Source organism: Dromiciops gliroides, chromosome 4 (genome assembly GCF_019393635.1).
Source record: "Dromiciops gliroides isolate mDroGli1 chromosome 4, mDroGli1.pri, whole genome shotgun sequence".
Taxonomy (NCBI): domain Eukaryota; kingdom Metazoa; phylum Chordata; class Mammalia; order Microbiotheria; family Microbiotheriidae; genus Dromiciops; species Dromiciops gliroides.
In genome coordinates this window covers 35,830,655-35,850,239 of record NC_057864.1, presented here as the reverse complement: position 1 = coordinate 35,850,239, position 19,585 = coordinate 35,830,655, and the positions used below count along the sequence as shown (strand labels likewise).

Sequence of the window (19,585 nt, the reverse complement as noted above, 5' to 3'; positions counted from 1 at the left end):
CTCCGTGCCAGGCAGTGAGCTAGCCACTGGGGATACAGTCTCAAAGAATGAAACGATCCCTATTCCCAATCTTGCATCCAACTAAGTAAGAAAGAATACCGAGATAGAGATCAGTAGGTCTGGATAGTACCCAAATAATTCTCCTTATCTGATGGGCAGCGAGGTGGCCCAGTGGATAGAGCTCTGTGGGGCCTGAAGTCAGGAAGACTCCTCTTCCTGAGTTCAAATTCAGCCTCAGACACTTATTAGCTGTGTAACCCTGGGCGAGTCACTTCACCCTGTTTGCCTCAGTTTCCTCATCTGTAAAATGAGCTAGAGGAGGAAATGGCAAACCACTCCAGTGTCTTTGTTTTTTGTTTTTGTTTTGTGGGGCAATGGGGGTTAAGTGACTTGCCCAGGGTCACACAGTTAGTAAGTGTCAAGTGTCTGAGGCCGGATTTGAACTCAGGTACTCCTGAATCCAGGGCCGGTGCTTTATCCACTGTGCCACCTAGCCACCCCCCAGTGTCTTTGCCAAGAAAACCCCAGATGGGTCACGAAGAGTCAGACACAACTGAAATAACTGAACGACTATCTGATCCCCTCTGAGTCAGATTCTCTGGGCAATCAGTTTACCCCCAGGACAATTAAGGCACTTCTGTTTGTAAAGTGCTTTGCAAACAGATTGGGGCACACAAGTTGTCCATCAGTTGTCCCTCTCTTCCATCACAAGACTGCCCCACTCTCCTTTTTTGGTCAGAGTTCTCTTGCATGAATTAACAATAAGGGTGACGTCGACAATGTTGCTGCTGCTGTTAATAAGAGGTAGCACACAGAGAACTCTGACATCTGCAAAGCGCTTTACAAATATGATTTCATTTTAGCCTCACAACAACCCTGAGAGATCAGTGCTACTCTCACCCCCATTTTACAAACTAGGAAACTGAGGTAGACAGAGATTAAGTGACTTGCCCCCGGAGTCAATCAGCTAGACAGCATCTGAGGCAAGATCTGAACTCAGGTCTGCCTGAGCCCAAGTCCAGCACTCTATCTGCCTCTCTGCATCTCACACAATTTTTGGATGGTGATTTACTTAAAAAGATAACCGAGAGGCCTAAAAAAATAATTGTGACTCCTCCACGGTAAAAGACACATTTTTACAAAAATCTTTCCCTAATTAATAATAATAACAAGCATTTATAGGGTACTTAAGTTTTATAGAGTACTTGTATTAACTCATTATTATCCACATTTTACATACGGGGAAACAGGAATAATGACTTGCCCAGAGGCACTCAGCTAGGGAATATCTAAGGTCAGAGTCAAACTCAGGTCTTCCTGTGACTCCAAGTCCTAGGCTCTATACACTGGGCCAACCGATCTCCTCCCCAATAGGCTCCATGGATGATTTATTAAAACACAGGACATTGATTCTTATGATCCTTAGCTTTCCCATATAGAGAGATTAAGTGAAACAAAGTCTGTCAGAACCAGAGGTGGGATCTGAACCCAGGTCTCCTGGATTGCAAGTCTCTATCTCCTATATCACATGTCTTTTCAAACATGGACATCAAATATTATTATTATGAATACGTATGTGGCTTAGGAATTGGGATTGCCAAATATCAGCTCCCTACTAGGGCTCCCTAAGAAGAGTGATGAGTTTCCTTTCATCTAGTGGAGATACTTGGCCTCCCAACACTCAACACTCATGGCTTTAATTTATAGTTACCTGAAATCAAGTGGTCAACAGCTAGATAAAAGCCACATGCCTCCTCTGGCACTGCCCAGAGTCCTATCTCTCTACCAGGCAGAGCTGTCAGGTCCCCAGGTTTCCAGGAAAGCCAGCTCAGTTATTCACAACTGGGACCATATCAGTTCCAAGATACCAGTCTTTGTGCCCACGTCCCGACGGCTGGGTTTGAGAGCTTAGCTTGAGGCTAAGCCTTGGTTGGCCTGAAACATGCATGTTCTCTCCTCGATGGGGGAGGAGGGGGGGTGGGAAGGGGGTCACCAAGCTGACAACTTATGCTTTGTTCTGTCCACAGCTTGGGCCTGATGCACACTTCTGGTGGCCATGTTCAAGAAAGATAAAACTAAGCCCAGAGTGTCCAGAGGAAAGCCCCCAATAAGGTGAGCCTGGAGCTCATGACGCCTGAGGATCAGTTAGAGAAAGAAGTAGTAGTAGTAGTAGTAATGGTGGTGGTGGTAGTAAGAAGAAGAAGCTTATATGTGTAGATATAGTATATAATACAGACATATATAATATAGATTCTATCTTATAAATTATATACATTATACATGGATATGTTATATAATACATATATCTATATATTCTATATAACCTATATTTTATTTATAGATTATACATGTATTATATATCTATAGATTATTTATAGATTATAGGTAATATATAATCTACATATTATTTGTAGATTGTATAATATGTATTACATAACCTATAGATTATTTATACCTTATATTATATACAATGTATTATATAATCAATATATTTATGTTGTGTACAATATATTATATCATCTACATGTTACAGATGATACAATATATTATTTCTAGTTTATATGTATATGCATGCATATGTATATGTAATATATATTCACATACATGTGTGTATATGGAAGGAAGGAGGAAGACAGAGACAGAGACAGCACTAGCACTTGAAAGTTTACAAATAACTTTACAAATATTATCATATTAGGTTTTCACAACAACCCTAGGAGGTAGGTGCCATTATAATTCCCATTTGACAGATTGGGAAACTGAGGCAAAAGCAGTAAGTGACTTGCCCAGGGTCACATGGCCAGTAAGTGAGGCTAGAATTGAACTCAGGTCTTCTTGACCCCAAGGTCTGGCCCTCTAGCCACTGAGACAACTAGTTGCTTCAGTGCCTGAGGAATTTATTTGCCCAGAGAAAAGAAAATGTAAGGGACACAGTTGCCTCCAAGTACTTGAAGGGCCACAGGTGCGAGAGGGATTAAACCCTCTTGGTTGGCCCCAGAGGCAGAAGTAGAACAAGGAGGGAGAATTTGCCAAGAGGAAGGTTTCAGATCAATGTCTGAAAACGCCCCCTACCAGCCTGATCTACCTAAAGCCAGAAAGAGCCCCAGGCAGAGGGTGGTAGATGACCACCGGTTGGGGTTCTTCACCACTTCTGTGTCCTAGAGCCCTCTGGCAGTCTGGTGAAGTGCAGGGAGCCCTTCTTGGAACGTTGGTTTGTTGTCTACCTTCATAATTGGAGGAAACGCTCACTTTCGATTAGTGAGGAGCAAAAATAAAGACATATTCCCACCCCACCCCCATCCAAGTGCCCATGCCTTCTGAAATCCATTTGCAGACCCCTTGGAGGGATCCATAGAACTGCAATCAAGGACTTAAATGTAGAGGGAATTATCACGCAGGCACAGCTTGGACTCATTGGCCGTTAAAATTCTGCTCTGGGGTCATCAGTCTCCTAGTGGGACCCTGATCTCCCTCCAGTGATCCTTGTTGGGCTCATCCACACCAATGACCTAAGTTCTGGGAAGATGTTTTAACATTGTTGGTGCCGATGCTCAAGTTCTGGGGGCATTGTTGCTGCAAGGAGAATGGGCTGATGGGGTGTTGGGTGTGTGTCTGTGTTTCTTTTTTTTTTTTAAGTATTTTATTATTTTCCAGTTACATGTAAAGATAGATTTCAGCATTTGTTTACATAAGATTTCCAATTTGTTTCTTTTTCTGAATGACCTTCGCCATGGCTGGCACTGAAAGAGACAGTCAGTGCCAAGCAGAAAAGAAAACACAAAGGGGAATCACCACAGAGAACCTGGCAGGTTGGGGTGAAACCAGCCACGTGCTGGCATGTATTTTAGAACAAGGGCTGGCCATTAAATAGTATTATGTTACAGAAGGATAGAACTGAGATCAAATTAGAATTTGAATTTTACAGATGGAGAAACCGAGGCTCAGAAAGGTCATCAACCAGAAGACAAAGAGACTGAAAGGAACCTTGGAAATCTACCATCCAATCTAATCTCTCAAGAAACTAAAGTGATTTGCCCAATATCACTCAGCTGGAAAAAAAAGCAATACAATAACGAGAAGCGGGCCAAGAGCTGAGTTTTAATTCTTTCTCTAACATTTGCCAGTTGTGTGACCTTAGGCAAATCATTTGCCCTCTCAGACTTAGTTCCTTCAACTGTAAATGGGATGAAAATAATCCCGATATGCCAAGTTCACAGCTATTGTGAGCCGTTTTGAGGCCTGAATGAGACAACACATTTAGAAAGTATCTTGTCTGTGTGAAAACAGCATCTGAATGATAACTGTTATTCTTAGAGCTGCGCATCCTGCCTAATACTCTTTACGCCATTGCCAAACACGCTGGGAAATGGCTGGCTGAAGGTCACAGAGACAAGTGAGTAGCCAAGCTGGGCACGGACCCTGGGTCTCCTGACTCCTGATTCCTCTGTATCTTAGATTTAGGACTTACCACCACCTGGTACAATGGTTTAAAGAACAAAATGGCGGAGACAGTCCACACTATAAATCAGAAGGTCAAAAGATCATAGATTTAGAGATGGAAAGAACCTTGAAAGTTATCGAGTCCAACACCCTTATCTCATAGATGAGGGGGCTGAGACCCACAGTGCTAATGATTATCTAAGACAAGGTGGGGACTCGGGCCGAATCTCTTGTGGCCAAGCCCACATTCCCTCTGTTACTCACACTCGGGCTCCTTGGCATCATTTCCCAAAGATAAGTGACATTTGGTAACTTGTAAGCAGCCTGTTGCTACAAGAGTTCTAGGTAGCTCTGTTAGAACTAAAACTACCTAGGTACGAGGTAGAACAAAAGAGGACAGAAAGCTAGATAGAAGGAAGCCTACTAGACTTTTCCGACCTTATTCTCTTAAGTGGCCTTGGCCACTTAATTATTTAATTTTAAATTACTTAATTTCTGACTTTTTTGAAAGGGAGGGAGAAGGAAAGGGTAGGGCAGACCTGTGATTTCATTGGTATTAGGAATTCCCAACTGGTAATCATCCTCTAATTATGCTGAAGGACATCTTCTGAGGCAATGGGAGGTTAAGTGATTTGCCCAGCTTTGCACTGCCGCTATATGTAGCATACCACCAGGATAAAGAGCTGGACAGAGTCAGGAAGATCTGAGTTTGAATCCTGCCTCAGATACTTTCTAACTATGAGACCCTGGGCTAGTTGCTTGACCCCTGGCCTCAGTTTCATTTGTAAAGTGGGGATAATATCCTCTTCTTCAGAGGGTTGTTATATGGGTCAAATGTGACAAATAATAAGTTCAAATTCCACCTTAGAAACTATGTGACCTTAGGTAAGTCACTTAACTTGCCTACCTCAGTTTCCCCAACTGTAAAATGGGCAATCTAATAGCACCTGCCTCCCAAGGCTGCTGACACATTCCACAAACACCCCAGAGGATTAAGGTTCATATTTTCATTTTCTGTCCAAGGAATCTGACTCTACCTCCTTTATTGGTCTCCTGCTTCCTGGTGACTGCAATGACCCCCGAGCAATGACCCCCATCTACCCATCTGATCCAGCCCTTGTCCAAAATCCCACATTTCACCAATTCTATTCTATTGTAGGCTGGACTATATCTTACTATGGTCCCTTGATCTCTGCAGCATTTTAATGTAGCCCAAGACTCCCCTCCCTCTACCCCCCCCCAAAAAGACTGGAGGTCCAGTGCTGTGTGAACAATGCTGGCACCAATCTGGGCAGCCCAGCATGGATTCTGGACCGGCAAGAAGCACCTGGCCACAAAGGACCTATGATGGCTACTTCTTACACAGTCCCCAGCTGTGGGGCAACATCTGTCACAATCTTTTTTATTATTTCCAGGGAGCTATTCTTGGCTCTAATTATACCCTATACTAACTTGACCAAAAATATGATGAAAGGGACTATTAGAACAATAGACTTAATTAAGTCATGGGTTATTTCTATCCCTCTCCAAAGCAAGGAGATTGAAACAGCAATCTCTTATCAAGGCAAAACACCAGTTCTTTCTCCACTAACGTAACTGTCCGCAAAACAAACACTGCTAATATATAAAAGACTTGAAGGTTTTTCTGTAGTTGTAAATATTTAACTGAAATCTTACCATCACATAAAATCACAAATCAACTTTGATTTCAAATTTAATGGCACTATAGTGAACAGAAAACTTTAGAACTGATTAGGCCACTGTTCCTTCTGCCCTTCCCTTCCAAAGTCATAACTATCAATGTTATATCAGGGCAAGCATCAGAAAATGGGACATCAGATCAAATTCTCTGGTGCAGTGTGAGATGACTGCTGGGAAGGCTGTGGTAGGGATGAAGGTATAAATGAGCAGGGCAAAGTTCATCTGAGAAGAGTTCACCTAAGGCAATTTGGTAGCTTTCAGTCTTAATTCATTATTCTTACTAACCAGTTGCAAAGTTCAGTCGTCTCTAAGGTACTGAACTACCCCCTCTAAATTTCAGGGCCCTGGGTCAAAGCCCTGATTGCTCCACCCTAGTTATGTCTCTGTCCCCCCCTCCTATCTCCCTCCATCCCTTATAATCTTGTTTTATCAATTATCCCCTTTTTTCTTCTTATTGCCTAAAAGTGTGATAATAAGAGCTTAAATTATAGGATAGAGCCAGATAATAGAAAAAGAAAGGGACAAAAATGTTAAAAATGAGCAGAAGCAAGTAAATAGATTTCTTAGCATTCAAGGCTCTCTATAGTTTATTGAACTGAGTCACCCATGGATATTGGGGAAGTTCATTATCCTAAGGTTTCCTAACATGCCCCAATACCATCCCTAACAATTCCTAACAAGCCCCAAAGGGAAGGGAGAGAGGCCAAGAGCGGGGAAATCAAACTCCTTGACATGTTATGCCACCAAACCACAGTCATTCATCTTATATAGACTTGAGCCAAGGAACCAAGAAGTATGGGCTTGAAGCAAAGTCAACAAGAGAGGCTTATAATACAAGGAGGATTTCCCATCTAGCATCTGTCCCCTGCAGTGATTAAGCAAATATGCTTCCTCCCTGTTGCAACCATCACTATGAATGAACACAAGTTCATTGTATTCTCCCCTTGTAGATAGAGAAGGGATTCTTTCTCTCTTCCTTTCCCAGAAAGATATTTCTCCTATACAGAGAAGGTTGGAGAGTTTCCCCCTCGATGGCCGAATTCTGAGAAAGAAAAAAGGTTGAAATGCAATAGGGTGTAGTGGACAAAGGGCTGGCCTTGAAGTCAGAAAGAATTCAGTATCCTGATGGGGAGTTATAGACTGTGTGACCCTGGACAAGTCATATAACTAATCAGCAATCCAGACAATTGTTTGAGACTCTAAAGGAGCTACAGAAACTGATGAAACCAGAGGTCTGGATACAAAATATGCATACACACGGGCAGTTTTAAAGGCAATATGGCAATAAATTCAGTGGATTTGGAAGGGGGAAGTTATTGCTCTCTTATAGATAACTAGATCACAGATTTCGATCTGGAAGGGCCCTTCAAGGACAATCAAGTGCAACCCCTTCATTTTAGAGATAAGGAAACTGAGGTAGAGAAAGTTCAAGTGACTTGACCAGGGTCAGGATTTAATCCAGGTGACCCTGACTCTAGAACTTGCATGTTAACCCCTGAGTCACCAAATAAAACCTACTCAAATGAAATTTCTGAAATAGGCAGAATAGGATTCTGTGTCATTCTGGTGGTAATAAGAATAATGAATAACATTTATATGGCATTTTAAGGCTTGCAAAGCCCTCTTCATATATTATCTCATCTGAGATATGGATCCCAGGCTCTGAGAAATTCTCTCCATGGTCCTGATCCCAGTAAAGAAAAGGCAACCTGGCTGCCAGCTTTAACTGATGGGCCCTCATCAGCCAAGTCAACTTACCTTCACCCACTTTGATGTAAACGTTCCTCGCTATCTTGAGTTCAGTGAAAGAGGTAACCGCTCCATACTCCTTCTGGGCCCAATGCAACAAAGGGGCATTTTCATGGGGAAAGCTTCTCTCTTCTGTTTTTGCTGATAGGGAGAAGTTTCCTTCTGGAAACTGGACCACAGAGCCTTCTGATACCTAAAGGGGACAGAGTTCAAACAATCAAATAGTCAATCATTCAACAAGAATTTATTAATCACTATTTTTATAATCCCCCATGCTGGGCACTAGGGATACAAAGACAGCTAAAGAGTCAGTTCCTGGCCCATACAGAGCTGACATTCTAAGGCATAATGGATGGTGTGGTTCAATGGAAAGACCTCTGGCTTCTGGAGTTGGAGGATCTGAGTTCAAATCCCACCTCTGACACATACTAGCCATGGGACTTTGGGCTTAAGTTTCTTTATCTCTAATAAAAAGGATTGGAAAAATGAAGCTTCTCAGGCCCCTTCCAGATCTCTGCTCCTAGAAATGGGACCCTAGCTAAGCCTTGAATGGAATAAGAGAAGCCAAGAGACAACAGTGAGGAGGGAGAGTATTCCAAGCACTGGGAAGAGAAAAAGAACAAATAACACTTTGGCTGGAATGTCTATTGAAGTGTAGGAGGAAGAAGAGGGGGGAAAGGAGAGGGAAGAGGATGAGGAAAAAGGAAAAGAAAAGGAAGGGGAAGAGAAGGGGAGGATGAGGAAGGGGAAAGGGAAAAGGGGAGGAGCAAGGGGGAGGCACCAGGGACTGGGGACTGAGCCTTGTGACTGGTATGAGTTCTCTAGACAGAAATCTCTAAATTGGAGAAAGGAAATTTAGTAGGCTACCACTGCAAGGATGGAAATATTTCTGAGGAACATCCAGTTCTCTCTTTTGCACTAATTTTGGGCTCCCAAAACAACTGTCTAACATAAAATTGAGTGTCTTGAGAGGACCCACTGCCAGGAAGTCATGCCCTGTGCAGACAGTCAGCATCGGGGCACTCAAAAGTATGGTTCCCATTTCAGATGAATAAACTGGAATTCTGTTTTGTGACTTAGTCTCTTTGGAGTTTATTCAGTCCTAAGAGAAGAATTACTCTTGGGCAAATGGACAGAAGCGAGTTTCCAACCCTGAGCATCCAAGCCCCAGTCCAACATTCCCCAGAGAACAGGTATGCTCTGAGAGACAGCCTCCTGGCTGACCCCATTGTCTCATCCCTATAACCAGAATCAGGCAACTGATAGACATTTACAGTCGATACTCTCTATTTAAGCCATACAAGTTTTAACACTTATTTAGCAGGTCATAAAAAAAAAAAAAGACAATTAGTTCAAATATCTCTTGGCCCTAGATAACAGCAGAACCACAAAATATTCATGACGTCATACTCCCCTTTACAGAACTCTCTGTCCATAGATGCCAAGGTAGTTTTCAAATAAAGCAAATCCCTCGTTATCCCTTAGAGATGCTATATAGTGACATAGAGGGAAAATAACACTTGTATTAGAAATCAGAAGAACTGGTTTGGAATCTTGCATCTACCATCTGTCTACAATGCTGAGTCTGAGTAAATCAATCGACAAGCATTTATTCAACTGCTTACTATGTATCAGGTGTTTGTGCTCAAGGCTTTGAATAGGGGGGGAAAAATTTAAAAACCCAAACAAACAAAAAGAAAAAAACAATCCTAGTCTTTGTCCTCAAAGATCAGACATTCTAAAGGAGAAGACAATATTTAAATAAATAGGTACACATTTCACTTTTCAGAGACTCAGTTTTTACATCTGCAAAATGGGGATAATAAGTTGTACCTATTTAACTTATGAGATTTTCTTTTTGGGGGGGGGCCAAATCAGATAATGTGTATATGTGTGTGTCTTTGTATGCCTAACACCAAGCAGAATGGCTTGACACATAGTAGGTGCCTAATAAATGCTTGCTGATTGACCAGCTGACTACCCTTCATCTATATGAGCTAAAGCACCAAGTTCCAGACAAGAGAACCACACACCCTGACAAAGATCTCTCTCCTCTTCCAAAGTGCCAATGGGAAAAGTAATGTAAGTACAGGGTACATCTACCGCTCCACGTGTTCCCAAATAAATATCAGTAGCCCCTGTAACAGCTCCCCCAAACTCCCTTACACAAGATTTTTCCAGGCCTGGCCCTAGGACAAAACCCAAAAGCCACATCCAGAGTTCACCAGAGAAACACACACATATACAACCGTATGTGTAGACGCATGCATGAATACGTACACGTGCGCACACATACACTTACCCCCACATTCTACTGGCAAACTATAAATACTTTTTTAATGGAAATTAAGTTGTAATCTGTACACCCTCCTGAAGGGCAAGAAAGTAGGAGAGAAACAGACAGATACACACAGAATCCCATAAACCCAACTGCCCGACAACAAAGGAAAAATGAATTCCAAAAAGATTTTTGACAGACAATGCTAACGTGATAAGAGCAAAAGAGGGATTTTTTAGGAAGGTGGGACTTTCAACACCTCTGGGGTCCAGCTCCAGGAGGCTTCCTTCCTCCACCACTGGGGAAAACCCAAGGTCTCCCCCCTCATTGCAGTTGTCAGAAGTCCCAAAGATTTCCACCCCATTACATTATTTTCACAGCAGCGCACAAAATGCTGACTAAAGATCCCCAAATTCCCATAGATAATGAAGTCGAGGCTAATGACGTGATCCGAATGAGGCTTTCTGGGTGATTTATGAATACTCTACTGACTTCCCAAATGAAATGTTTAAAAGTCCCACCTTGAGACTGATTCCATTCTGACCAATGCTTGCTGATTTTGTACAGCGGCATACATACAAGAGCTATGCAAAGGAGACAAGACAAAAACGTATTGTTTTTATTAATAGGATAAGTGCTATTATTATTATCCCCCCATTTTGCAGATGGGGAAACTGAGGCTAGGGGGTAAATAAAAGTCCGTTGTCCCTATGCTCAAAGAGCTGCATTCTGATGTCAGAAGACATCCCATGGAGCAGCTAGATGGCGCAGTGGATAAAGCACCAGCCCTGGATTCAGGAGGACCTGATTTCAAATCTCGCCTCAGACACTTGACACTACCTGTGTGACCCTGGGCAAGTCACTTAACCCTCATTGATGTGCAAAAAACCCCAAACAAAACAAAACAAAGCTTAAAAGAAGATATCCCAGAAGGGAAACGTCATAGAAGAGAGTGGGGGAAGTGGACAATACAAACCCAGTCCCAGCCCTGGTTGGAGATGTCTGTGCAAGACAAGGACAAGGCCTCTGGAGGCCAAGGGGTGGGGGTCAGTTTCCTGGTGATAGCCAGATAGGGAGGTCAGGTAAGTAAACCCTTAATTAATAATATATACAGAGAGTGGATAGAGCACAGGCCCTGGAGTCAGGAGTACCTGAGTTCAAATCCGACCTCAGACACTTAATACTTACTAGCTGTGTGACCTTGGGCAAGTCACTTAACCCCAATTACCTCACCAAAAAAAAAATTTTTATCGGCCCCTGGCAAGGGGGGAGGGGAGGTCAGGATAGACCTCAGGTGAAGAGGTAGCCCGGAAGCTGAGCCTGGAAGGGAACTAGGTGGAGGTGAGGAGAGAGGACACTACAGGTACGAGAAACACCGCGGGCAGACGGATCTGAGATGTCCAGGAGCAGCCAGTAGGTTAGTTTGCTTAGGAAAGCAGAGTTCATCAAGAAGAATCCCCAAGCGGTTAGCCCAGATGGAGCCCGGATGGATCCAAGAGCTAAGGGCGTGGGGCAATCCACCTCCTTCACCCGTGAAAAGCTTTAGGAGAAGTGGTCTGGTAGACGGATAGAACACAGATTAGAGAGGAGGAGAGACCGAAGGTGGGGAGATCAAGGAGACAAGTGCAACTGTCCAGGCAAGAAGTGAGGTCAGAAGAAGAAGGGAGATGGCAGCGGAAAGACGGGAGAAATATCATCTGGGAGGGAGCACCAACAAGACCTCTGACATTGACAAAGCGCACCGATCTTTGCTTCTGGGCTCTGATGGGGACAACAGGGGACTTTCCACAGTGACCACCACCTCCATGCCTGCAGCCCCCAGCCCCTACCACTTAATTCCCAAGAGCTCATCTTGGGGAAACGCCTGCAGGGAGAAGTCTCTGGTTTTGCTCCAGGTTATGTTATACCCACTATAGTGAGACACCAACCCTTTCTCCGACTCCAAATGGAAAGAGGTCCATCCGCACTGGAGGTCTGAAAGGTGAGTGGTGGTGGTGGGGGGTCCACCTTTTCTGGGGTCCAGGTTTTACACTAACAACTCTGCACATAAACTCTGGCTAATAACTTCTTTGACAACACTTGCCAGCCATCACATCCACCCAGCCGACTGGGAGCTAATCCTCAGCTTTCCAAAAGCTCTTGATGTCCGGAAAACCAATGAAAGCCACTTCGACCACACTCTGGGTAGCCCCAGAAATGCCCCAGCTTCCCACCTGCTTTGAAACGAGAGCCTGGTCTTCTGCCTCGCCATAACCTTGCCCTTCATTGTGTTTTCATCATCGCGGCCAGCACCCACTACCCCCAAAAGGCAGAAACTCAGCCAGTCCTGTCTCCACTGAAAGGCACTCGCTCCAACGAGTCATTTTTAGCAAACCTGTCACCTAGAAAAACACAAGGGCCCGGGAATCCTTTATTCCGCTGCCAAAATCGCTCTCCGTATGTAGGGTAACATCTGCTTAACCTCTGGATGATCTTGCCTCATGTGTTCTCATTCATGAGGAAACCATAAAAAAACACTTTTGTTTTATAATATAGGTACTGAGCGTAAATGTCTTCGGCACGGAGGATAAATCCCATCAGAGCATGCTTGGAGGCAAGAACAAGAACCACATAAACAAGGAGATAACAAATACATAGCAACTAAAACAACGCATTCCCAGCTTATTTAAAGGCTGGGTGCTCGATGGGGGTACCTGATTGTTTGGGGGATTCCGGGGAAGCATGCAGTAACTGGAAGGCAACTTGTCATGGTAGAATCAAGGACTGAACATGGTGTGTGTTTGGGGGGGCGGGGGGGAGTTCCTTGCCTCTGGCACATACAGGCTATGGGATCCTGGACCAGTCATTTCCTTCTCGGTGGCTCCCGGCAACTCTCTAAGATTCTAAGTTAAAAGATGAGTTGCCAGTCTGCACCAGTGGAGGTAGCTGCCACACTGGGAGTTCCCAGGATATTGAGATCCTGAGAATTGGAAGAGAAACAAAGCCTAGCTCACTCCATTGGGAGGATCTCAAAATCATCCTTGGGCAATAACGAGATTAAGCTGCCCAGCATCCAGCTATTTGGAAACCAAGTAACTGCTTTTCTTCAGGAAACAAAGGGAATTATCAAAGGCCAATAAAGCATCCCTCTCTACAGGTTAATGGAAAATTTCTGTCTGGTTGGCTTACTTTCTCTTTTTCTTCAGACCATTGTCTTCTCTTGCCCGTTGCTTAATTAAATTCAATTCTGTTCATCATGCCTTTTTAAGCACCTGCTACGTAGTGGGAGCAGGGCAGATAGGTGGTGCAATGGGTAGAGTACTGGGCTTAGAATCAGGAAGATTCATCTTCATGAGTTCAAATCTGGCTTCAGACATTTACTAGCTGCGTGACCCTATGTAAGTCACTTAACTCTGTTTGCCTCAGTTTCCCCATCTGTAAAATGAGCTGGAGGAGGAAATAGTAAACCACTCCAGTATTTCTGCCAAGAAAACCCCAAATGGGGCTGTGAAAGGTTGGACATGATTGAAACGACTGAACGACAACATGTGACAGGAATTGTTTCAGGCAATGAAATACAATTAGTTGACCAATCAACAAATGTATCTTACACAATATATGCCAAAATATTTATGACAACTCACTTTCTGGAAGCAATGAACCTGAAGCAATAAAGTAAGTGTCCATCACATGTCTGAAGGGGGAGGGGTGGATTATGGCATATAAATGTAACAGGAATACTGTTCAGTAAGTAATGGAAAACAGGAGGAATTCAGAGAAACTCAGAAAGATCTGTATGAACTGATGAGAGGGAAATAAGGAGAACCTAGATCATGATTGTGGGGGGTGTTGTTCAGTCATTTCAGATGTGTCTGACTCTTCATGACCCCATTTGGGTTCTTCTTGGCAAAGACACTGGAGTGGTTTGTCATTTCCTTCTCCAGCCCCTTGTACAAATGAGGAAACTGAGGCAAACAGGGTTAAGTGATTTGCTAGGGGTCACACAGCCAGAAAGTGTCCAAGGCCAGATTTGAACTCAGATCTTCCCAACTCCAGGTCTAACACTGTGCATTGTGCCACCTCGCTGCCTCAAGATCATGATTACAACAATGTAAATGAAAAGATCACTAAACAGAAGTTAAATTCTGAGTCATGGAGAAACCAGGGATAAGATTGTATTTTGGCCAGTTCTATTAAAAAGTTTTTCCTTATTTATTCAGTCAATCAATCAATCAACAAGCATTTTATTAAATATCTACTACGCCCAGGCACTGGGCTAGGCACTGGAAAGACAAAGACGAGAATGAAACAATCCTGTTTCTCCAGGAGCAACATGTATAAAATATTTGCTCATTTATTTATTTATCCATCCATTTATTCATTCAATCAACATATATTAAACACTGACTTAATTGACCCAAAATTTGCTCCCTTGGTAACTTTCAGCCATTAATCCTTTATTGACGCTCTCTGGTGACACAGGCCAAGCTTTCCACAAAAACTACCCTTCAAATATTTGAAGGTACCACGAGGTCCCTCTGGGACACCTCTTGTCCATATTAAATAGCACTATTCCCTCAACGGTTCCTCACATTACATGGTTTCCCAGACCTGCACCGTCATGGTCCCTCTCCTTTGGACATCCTCCAACTTGTCAGTCTCCAAAGTCTGGCAGTCACAACTGAACACAATACTTCATATAAGGTCTGACTAAGAAAAGAAGACAGTGGGGATTCTCATTTTACTTCTCTCTAGGCTCTGTACCTCTCAGTGCTACCCATGACTTCTTTCACTTTTTAAACACTTGTATCAATCAATCAACAATCGTTTATTAAGTACTTACCATGACATATTATGGTCCGCAAAAGCCCTCAAGTCTTTTTTCATGTGAACTGTTTTTAATTCAGGTTTCCTTCGATGTGCTGATATCTTTTGGAGCCTAAATACAGGACTCTGTAAGGTTTGATTTCCTCTGTTAATTTTGATCTGCCATTTAAAGACCTCTTTCCAGGCGGGCATCATCTAATGGATAATTATCCATGAAACAGGGGACAGAGTCTCCCAACAAGACCTCATTTGGCCCCCAAGCCAAACTGGCATAACATGTATGTACCACTAGAGAGAGATGCCTGCCTCTGTAGAGGATAGAGTACTTGGCTTGGTAGGGGTTCCATGACCTTTTTATTTTTGAATAATGTGATAACTTGATTTCAATAGAATCAATTTCCTTTGTAATCCTATGTATTTTATTTTATACATTTGAAACCATCCTTCTGGAGTCCAAAATACCTGACCACCAAAAGGGGTCTATGACCCCTAAAAAATTAGGAATTGCTGACTTAGAGTTGGGAAGAGCTAGGTTCTAAAAGGGCTGGAAACGGACAGTTTATAGGAATGGTCTCTGCCACCCATTCAGTAGCGTAAGGAATAGAGGGCTGAACCCAAGTCCCTCTGTCACTGAATGCATCATGTAACAAGATCTCCCCTGGTCTCACCCCACCCCCTCCCCTGACATTTTCCTTCTTCCTTTGGTGTACTATCATAGCTAGTTGGCACCATAATGCACAGAGCCCCAGGTCTGGAGTCAGGGAGAATCATCTTCCTGAGTTCAAATCCAGCCTCAAACACTTTCTACCTGTGTGGCCCTGGGCAAGTCATTTAACTTTTCATGCTTCCTACCCATTTGATCTTTTTTTTTTTTTTTAGTGAGGCAATTGGGGTTAAGTGACTTGCCCAGGGTCACACAGCTAGTAAGTGTTAAGTGTCTGAGGCCGGATTTGAACCCAGGTACTCCTGACTCCAGAGCCGGTGCTCTATCCACTGCACCACCTAGCTGCCCCCCCCCCCCATTTGATCTTGAACAAGTTTTCATCGGGAAAGAGGAAGTTATACTGCCTAATCTCTAAGGTTCCTTCAAGATATAACTCTATGATCCTATTATCTTTGATTCTAAGAGGTCATTTATTCTGTCCATAAGATCTCATTTTGGGAGGAGAAAGGAGTAGAAACAAGGGGGAGGGCAATGACTAAAATCCTTCATTTCCTGCACTAAGAAATGATCTTTTAGTCAGATTTTAAAATGTAACATGACTTCTTTTAATGTTTAATTAATGCCTTTTGTTTTTATATCACCTTCATTTCTAAAAATATACTCCCGTCTCCCCTCACCCATTACCCAGTGAGCTATCCACTAAAAGCCATTCAGCAAAGCCAATAGGCCTGATACAGGACATGCAATATTGTCCATCCCTTCTGCAATGGGAGTAGGGCAGCCCATGTTCTCAACTCATCTCTAGGACCAAGCCCGCTCATCATAAGTTCACCACGTTTGGCTCCTCAATACAATTGCTCATCTAATAACTCCACCTAAAAACATCAGTGACTCACTGACGTTTGGAGACTTCACTGCCTTCCTTTTCTCCTAAAACCCATGGAGTTTTCTTCCTCCCTAATGAAAACTTCATACCCTGACATTCTGTGATATGACTAATGTCTTCCAGTGGGAATAACTCTAAGTCAAAAAGCCAAGTATTCCCCATTCTTAGCGAGAGATTACACTGAAGAGAAGTGAGCGGAATCATTCATTCCATGGCTAAACCAATCAAAGCAACCAGTTCTGGGGATGCCTCCAGGGTGCCCCCTCGACTCTATGCTTTCTGTCATTTTAACCATGTACAAAGTGGGTCTTTAAAATACTGGTTTATGCTACTTACTAAATATATATATATATATTAGAGCAGAACATTACTCTATCTGCCAGGATAGGGAGTTTTATTACAAGAACTTTAGGTTTGGCGAGGAGAGCCAAGTTTGTTATTTTTAATGGATCAGATCCAGCTAACTCTTCCAAAAGAGAATGAAGAAAAAAAATCATCATTTTTGTTTCCACACCTGCCTTCAAACATTAACCCTCAATTCTTGGGACAGATTCTTGTAAACTCATAGCTGGATCTCTGAAAGCCTTGAACACTGCGAGGAGTTTTGATGGATGGATATGGTTGCTATTTTCCAGAAGAAGTGGGGAGGGTACATTTCTTAGGATTATCACAGCCTATTTTTGACCAGCAGTCTCTGTGCATTGTTATCTACATCCCCACTATCTTGGTTCAGGCCCTCATTATTTCTTTCCTTCCTAAAGTGGTATCCCAATTTCCAGTTTCTCCTTTCTCCTTCACAAAGCTGCCAAGACAATCTTCCTAAGATACAGGTCTGACTATGTCACTCTTCTCCTCAAAAACCTTTAGAGCCTGGGGCAGCTAGGTGTTGCAGTGGAAAAAGCACCGACCCTGGATTCAGGAGGATCTGAGTTCAAATCCAGCCTCAGACACTTGACACTTATTAGCTGTGTGACCCTGGGCAAGTCACTTAACCCTCATTGCCCCACCAAAAAACAAAAAACAAACAAAAAACCTTTAGAGGCTCCCTATTACCTCTAACACAAAATATATGTCTGACATTTACAACCCTCTGTAACTTAGTTCCTGTCTATCTTTCCAGATTTACTTCAATTCATGTACTATAGTCAAACTGCTCTTCCAGCCCCATCCCCAAAACAGCATTCCATGTCCAGTCTGTGCCTCCAAGTGTGGAATGTACTCGTTCCTAACCTCCACTGTCCAGCATCCTTGGCTGCTTTCAAAACCTAGTTCAGGTGCCATCTCCTTCATGAAGCCTGTGCTGGACAGTGAGGGCTCTTGCCCTCCTCAAACTGCCCTATCTCTACTCACAAATGTAAATGTCCGACAGAACAAATGTCCCATGAGGGCAGGGACTGCATCATCTTCCCTGAAATCAGTTCAAAGGCTTGCACATCGCAGTTGTTAAAACTAACTTGCTCCCCTGGCTGAGTTCATTGTCTGCAAGGTAGGAGGCCCTTGACAGCCCTGCCTCTCACAATGCCCCCTCTTGTAATCCTGGTGGGCCAATCATTGCAGCTCTGAGCACAGGTTCCTGATGAAGGCCGGGATGACTCTAAATCCTCGCCAAGGCCCAAAGTGAGGAACTGGGAAACAATCACGTTCACTCACTAATATGGAATCCATTTCTGAATCAAAGTCCCCCAACTTAAGCCAATGAAGAAGAAGAAATAGAAGAACCGTAGAATCAAGGATTCAGAGCAAGGAGCCTTTGAGGTCACCTTGTATGAATTTTATTTTATAGATGAGGAAAAACAAGGAAAATGACCGGCACCAAGGCCACATTGACAGAAAATAACAGAACCAAAATTTGAACTCGGTTCTCCTGAACTCCAAACCCAGTATTCCTTTTTTGTTTTGTTTTTCAGTTTATTCTTTATTTTTTAAACTCCAAATTCCTTCCACAGCATCAAAGGGACAGCATCGGTGAACACTGAGAAATATTTGGTTGATTTTATTTTGTTTAAATATACACTAAAATATCCCACCCCGTTCTAACTGGCCACAATGACCATGCCTACAATTTAGGAAGATTTCCATTAGATGCGTATCTCCTCCTTTCCCCTCCTCCACCTTATCTCATGGTCAATGACTGGATTGCTGGTGTTTATTGTAAGTGCTATGTTTACAGTGATACATCCAAAAAGAAAAAAAAAAACTTTGATAGTCATCTTGTTCTCTACTCAATACTGACACCGAGAGGCCACATAGAGAGAAACTCTGGCCAAGTTCTGGAGGGAGTCATCTGGAGTCATCCCTTGAACATTGAAAAGAAATAGGTTTTTGTAAAAAACCAGAAAACCCATATTTCCCTGATGGTCAAGAAAAGCCTGTTTGAGTCTCCCAAGAGTAACTGTTCCAAGAGCTATTCAGTCTCAGAGCTATTCAGTCTCACTCACACACACACACACACACACACCACCCTTGGGATCCTGCCAGAGTCCCCTCTGGAGGCTGAGTTATCATCTGAGTTCCTGCCAGGCACTCAGGTTCTAGCTTCTTGGGAGGGCACTCGACCTTATACACCCAACTTTGCCCCAGTGACGTGAGTTTTATGTTGGCAAACCAACGTTGAGTCCTTGAGGTCCTTGGGATCATCCCTCTGGCCTTTGACCCCACCCCGCAATCCCTTTCTTCTTCCTTTCCTCCCTCCCTCCAGAACCCAGGCTCACACATGCTCACCAATCCTGTCCTACAGTTCAAAAACTGCATAGGAAAAAAGGAGAAGGGGAAAAACACGGAAAAGAAATCCTGTCCAAAAAAATAAAAATAAAAAGGCTTCTGTGCCAAGAGTTTTTCCAAGTCAATTCCGGGAAAATAAGCCTCTTGGTAAAGCCAGTGAGGTTTTCCATCCAAATCCAGTTGGAGAAGGGTCTGTGGCTGACTGGACCACTCACTGACTCCATGCAGCTCCCATAAAGAAGAGTAACAAGTGGATTATACTCTGAAATGCTTTGTTTGGTGCATAGATAAGGACCAGGTTCCCAAAAAAAAAAAAAAAGAATGTAGGAGAAAGCATTGC

The 19,585-nt window shown here is 43.2% G+C and overlaps 1 protein-coding gene across 1 annotated transcript in view; it reads right to left on the bottom strand.

Moving 5' to 3' along the window:
- Positions 1-19,585, bottom strand: part of TGFBR3 (transforming growth factor beta receptor 3) — a 237,697-nt gene that overhangs the window by 56,999 nt on the left and 161,113 nt on the right. Inside the window, exon 5 of the mRNA XM_043963893.1 lies at positions 7,900-8,083. Coding sequence (XP_043819828.1) covers positions 7,900-8,083 — 184 coding nt within the window. The remainder of the gene's footprint in view (positions 1-7,899; positions 8,084-19,585) is intronic.